This window comes from Lipotes vexillifer, unplaced genomic scaffold, assembly GCF_000442215.2.
Source record: "Lipotes vexillifer unplaced genomic scaffold, Lipotes_vexillifer_v1.1 scaffold232, whole genome shotgun sequence".
NCBI lineage: Eukaryota > Metazoa > Chordata > Mammalia > Artiodactyla > Lipotidae > Lipotes > Lipotes vexillifer.
The window spans coordinates 62,801-68,572 of NW_006793997.1; the positions used below are offsets into that span (position 1 = coordinate 62,801).

The 5,772-nt window shown below is 45.7% G+C and overlaps 1 protein-coding gene across 1 annotated transcript in view; it reads left to right on the plus strand.

Annotated features, from left to right (window-relative positions):
- PDILT (protein disulfide isomerase like, testis expressed) overlaps positions 1 to 5,772 on the plus strand; it is a 24,446-nt gene extending 18,674 nt beyond the window's left edge. The window contains exons 8-11 of the mRNA XM_007466965.1: positions 117 to 237; positions 2,660 to 2,838; positions 4,278 to 4,367; positions 5,542 to 5,772. Coding sequence (XP_007467027.1) covers positions 117 to 237; positions 2,660 to 2,838; positions 4,278 to 4,367; positions 5,542 to 5,772 — 621 coding nt within the window. The remainder of the gene's footprint in view (positions 1 to 116; positions 238 to 2,659; positions 2,839 to 4,277; positions 4,368 to 5,541) is intronic.

Here is a 5,772-nt window from a genome sequence, read left to right on the forward strand (position 1 = left end):
CCCAAGGCGGTTGTAAGAACAGGAGAAAGTCTTCCATTGTTTCCAGTCAGGGTGGGGAGCCCCAAACACCAAACCCTTTCTGGAGACCGTTAAAATCTCTCAAATTTGCTTTCTAGAAACATCAATCCAGTGAAGAAATTCCAAAATATTGGGACCGGGGGCCGGTTAAGCAGCTTGTTGGGAAGAACTTCAATGTCATTGTCTTTGACAAGGAAAGGGACGTATTTGTGATGTTCTGTAAGTATCTCTGCAGAGGCCATTGGAGGCAGTGGCTTCAACATTACTTTTCAGTGTAGCTCCTGAATTCTTGGGTACCAGAATCTCCAAAATCTATCAAAGCACCATGCCAAGAATGGTCTTCAGACATCCAAAGAGTTTGGATCAAGATGCTATCAGTGTCTTTATTCATGTCCTGCCCCTAGGTTCTTCAGAACCATTTTTTTTTTTTTTTTTAGATTCCATGGGAAGCAGCCACATAGCACAGGGAGATCAGCTCGGTGCTTTGGGTCCCCCTAGAGTGCTGGGATAGGGAGGGTGGGAGGGAGACCCAAGAGGGAGGAGATATGGGGATATATGTGTATGCATAGCTGATTCACTGTTATAAAGCAGAAACTAACACACCATTGTAAAGCAATTATACTCCAATAAAGATGTTAAAAAAAAAAGATGCTATCAGCTACAAAGCAACTCTCCCTGCAAATCAAATTCTTGGAATGTGTGGAATACCTTCTCATAATCAGGCCTGCGACTATTTGTAACAACAGTAATGCTGATGGCTGATTGAATGCTAGATAAACCAGGCCTGTGTATCTCATTTAACCCTCACACCTTACTTTTGAAAGTGGCTACTTTATTGCTCCCACCTTACAGATGAGTAAACAGAGTCCCAGGGAAGTAAGGAAACTTTACTAGAGTCAGGCAGCTAGTATGTGAACTTAAGTAAGGGATTGGAACCTAGTCAGCCTGAATCCAGTGCCTACTCTAGTAACTGCTGTACAAGTGACCAGTGTAAGTTAAGTAACTTATCAAATGGCCCATACTTAACATACCTGAGTTGGTGCAGCCAAACTGAAGACCCACATCACGCATGTAAAAGACTTGCAACAGTGTCTGGCATCTTGTAAGCATTTGATAAATGACAGGTATCATTGCTATTATTTTCCCTGTTGTAATTGTTTCCAGTGCTCAGCCAGGAACTACTGCCCTTCCCTCACTGCTTCTGATTTGCATGCGAGAGCCAAAGCCAGGGACCTTCTCTTCCACCCTGAGACACAGAGAAGGGTGGTAATGCAGTGACTTCAGACATCTCTTTTACTTAACAGGAGGAGTTACCATTTATTGTGCACTTATGAGTTTGCAGTTTATACACCTGCTCTCATTTCCTCCTCTAAACAAGCCTCTTAGGAAGGTCCAGTGGATTTCCCCATGATACAGATCAGGGAACCAAGCCTCAGAGAAGTTAATTACCTTACCCCAGGTCACATAGTAAGTAAATTGCAAGGCAAAAAGTTCACATCCACTTCCGAAGCCATCATTGCCTGGAGGGTGAAACAAGGGCTGGATTACATCATGCAGGCCTTTAAAAATCTCATTAAAATGGATGCTCATCCACAGAGCCAGGTGTTTAAAGTCTGCATGGCTGAATAACCATGATCTGCTTGCCTTTAAGTGAGAGGCTAGGGAGGCCTTTCTGTACTCACTGACACTGGGAGTCATGAGAATACCCACTTAGTTCTGGTAAAAAGCAAAAGCAGCTTCATTTTCTTGGAAGCAGGGCTGTCAGATTGGCTCCCTGGGACCGCCGCCATTAGGCCCCCTCGTGTTCCAACCCAGGGCCCATTGGGCTCCGAGGGAGATTCAGGGATTCAGCTGGGAGAGCAGATGGTCACAGAAGCACTTGGTTTGTAAATGGAGGGCTGATCATCCAAGTGTAATAACCAGGGCCTTTGACGCCACTCCTCCCACAGAGCTAGAAATTTTAATGGAACAAGCAGGCAAGGTTGTTTCCCTTCCATGTTGGAGCTGGTCCCAGATTTTTCTCCATAGGTCCCCGTGACTGGGCCACACACAAGAGCTCAAGGGGGAAGTCCAGTGTCCCCTTCCCAGGGGTAGTTGTACTTGTCACAACCACGGGACTGAAAGGCAGTGTGATACCATGGTCATAAATTCTCTCAAAACAACCTGTCTGCAAATCCCACTTCCTCTGCTTAATTAACTAAATGACCTTAAGCTGTGAGCTTAACCTCTGTTGGAAAACTCTCATGCTATCTCTCTCTCTCACACACACACACACACACACACACACACTTTCTGGCAGAACATGAGGAATCATCTATCATAAATATTTTTCTTGGTTTTCCTCTTCAGCTGGAGTGGAAAGGAAAATTTTCAGAGAACAGAAGAAAATGTCCCAACATGTAAAAAGTTTTAGTGTCTGAATGGAAGGGGGCTAGGTTATTATGTTTTTTCTAATTTAGTTAATGATGATCAGGTACTATGGTTGAAATGTAAAATAACCTAACATACTATTAGAAGAGAGTGGGGCTGCAATTTGCATGGCAACAGACCATTAGTGGAACACAGTGACCGTGTCTACGTGGGAGTATGGCTTTCAGGGTCTTTATTAGCGTGAGCTTGAGTGACGGCCCTTCTCTTCCAGATGCACCCTGGTCCCAGAAGTGCAGGGCGCTGTTCCCAGTGTTGGAAGAGTTGGGTAGAAAGTATCAAAACCACTCCACAGTCACCATCGCCAAGATCGACATCACAGCAAATGATATTCAGCTGACGTATCTGGACCGGTACCCCGTCTTCAGGCTCTTCCCCACTGACTCTCAACAAGTAAGGGGCTCTTGGGAGTCACGTAACTGGAAATGTTACATTATTGTCATGAACTCAGTCTCTCCCTGTCTCCAGCTCTGCCTTTTACCAAATCAGCTTCATTCTCAGCTCCAGCCCTTACTATCTTCTCATATTCAAGTTAGAGAGTGTTTTCCATTAGCTTTCACAAAAGTCCCAAGACTCAGTCTGATTGGGTCCCCCCGACCCAGTCATTGTGGTCAAGGCGATGTGGGTGTTTTGATGGTCAGGCCTAGGTCAAGTGGTTCCCTCTGGTATTAGGGCTGAGCCTGATTCAGACTATACGGAATAAGGTCGGGGGAGTCACCGTGTGAGTATTGGGGCTGGAGTGCTATCAGATGAAGAAAGAATGTGTAATAGAGACAATTAAGTATTTTACACTTTGGTATTGGAGTCATCGAACATCACCAGTGTTCATGCAACACATTCTTCGTGCCACTTTGGCACGTGGGGAAGAATGTCAATCAAAGAATCACAAGCCAAAGTCCCTGCTCCTAAGAAGAGTATGACTGAGTGTGGAGGAAAGGTCAGGATACGGGCTCATCTCCAAATGCAACTGGAAGTGGATAGGGCACATACTGGAGGACAGATATGGCTGGAAGTCTTCATGCAGCCATGAGACTTTGAAGAACGGTGGGGATTTAAATCAGAAGGGTGTGAATTATAGGTGGGAAGTATAACATGGACAAGGGCATAGGCAGAAGGTTGGCCAGAGAAAGGTGAGAGAGATGTCATCCTCCTGGTGCAAAAGATGCACGTGCCTAGATTGAAAGGCTGGACCTGGCACAGATGTTCAGTTATCTGAAAAGGAGTTTGGACAGCCAGAGGGCAGTAAGCAGTTTCCTAATCTTCTTAAAGACTGAAAGAGGAAAGGAAGCTAGTGATGGCTAAGCAAGAACATAGGCCAGACACTTTGTAAAATAACTATTCTTATTCTTTAGTAATAATAATAAGAATATATAATAGAATATATATAGAATATAGAATAAATAGCAAATATATATAGTGCAGACTATGAGTCGGGCATTGTTTTAAGGGCTTTTCATATAGTAACTCATTAAATCCTTATAACAACACCATGAGGTAGGGACTGTTTTTATCGTCATATTACAGTTAAGGAAACTGAGCCATAGAGAGGTTAAGCAACCAGACTACACTGCTAAGTGCTGAAGCCAGGGGTTGAGCCCCAATAGAGTGGCTCCAAAATTCTTGCTCTGAACCACTACATTGCAGCCCTATGATGGAGGACATTTCATTATGCTTATGTTAGAACCATGGTAATGGAGGCTCAGAGCAGTTAAGGAACTTGCTTACTGCGCTTAGGTTGTTAGGAATTTGACTCTGGATCTCCCTGTGGAGCAATCCCTGAGTATTTTGCAAGAAGGGGCTACCATTTCGACCCTGCTCCATTTTCTTCCTAGGCTGTACTATATAAGGGCGAACATACCCTGAAGGGCTTTTCTGACTTCCTGGAAAGTCAAATCGAGATCCAGACAGAGGACGAAGATGAGGTAAGGCGAAACAGCAGTACCCTAGTTTATTCTGTCCCACACAGAACCATCAGGAACTGAATGGACTAGGAAAGAGGGTACCAAGATTTCCATAATCTTGTGCACTTTGGAGAGAATGGAGGATGAATCCGGTTTGGATGACTTTATTTCAAGGACACCTACTACCAGAAAGGTGGAGTTGAGAAACACTGAGACAGGCAAACGCTCTGAAGTCTCACACGGCTCCTAAGGCTGCTTCCCTGGGTCCACTGTTCCTGACTGGGTAACCTCATGTCTTGATGGGCTCTTGCCCTCCGGCATCATTCTACAATCTCCACTCTTTCCTAATTCTGTTCATGCCTCAGTGAGGCCATCTGCTGGAAGGTGTTATCTGTATTAGTTAGGACCCTTTCAGTTGCAAATGTCAGAAACCACAGTACTCTTTGGCATAAGCAGCAATGGGAATTTATCCCCTGTAACTGGGCTGTTCATGCTCAGTGAGGCCATCTGCTGGAAGGTGTTATCTGTATTAGTTAGGACCCTTTCAGTTGCAAATGTCAGAAACCACAGTACTCTTTGGCATAAGCAGCAATGGGAATTTATCCCCTGTAACTGGGAGAACGTCAGATGTGGGTGGATCCTGAAGCTCAAAGTTGTTTTCTGTCTCCCCATCTCTGTTTTCCTCTGTGTTGGCTTCATTCCCAAGTAGGCATTTCCCCACGGAGACTGCTCCACAGTTCTCAGCTAACACCCTCTCAGCTTGGAAAGAAAGTACCTATTCTTTTTTTTTGTTTTTGTTTTTGTTTTTTTTGCGGTACGTGGGCCTCTCACTGTTGTGGCCTCTCCCGTTGTGGAGCACAGGCTCCGGATGCGCAGGCTCAGCGGCCATGGCTCACGGGCCCAGCCGCTCCGCAGCACGTGGGATCTTCCCGGACCGGGGCACGAACCCGTGTCCCCTGCATCGGCAGGCGGACTCTCAACCACTGCGCCACCAGGGAAGCCCAGTACCTATTCTTTAGTCCTAGCAAATGTCCGGGAATGGATCTCAGTAGCCAGGCCTGGGACAGCCGCCACTGCGGGCACAGAGCAGAGAAAGGCAGCCTGGCAATTACAATAATTATCGCATAATTCTTGCCTCTTGCTTCTTTTTCCATCTTCTTCCCTCTGTCCCTCCCACTCTTCTTTTCTTGAATAGCTACTGTCTGTTGAGCCAAGTGAAGTGACAGAAAAGGAGGCATTAGTTGAGGAAAAGGAGGTACCTTTTACGAAGAAAGTGCTACCAGAACAGAAGTTGCCTGAGTTGGAGAACTTGACCAAGCTGGAAGGGCCAGCTGGGCAGAAAGAAATGGCTGAGGAGGAGGAAAAGGTAGCTGAGCCAGAGGGACCTCCAGGACAGGAGAAGCCAAGAGTGAAGGAAGAACTGTAG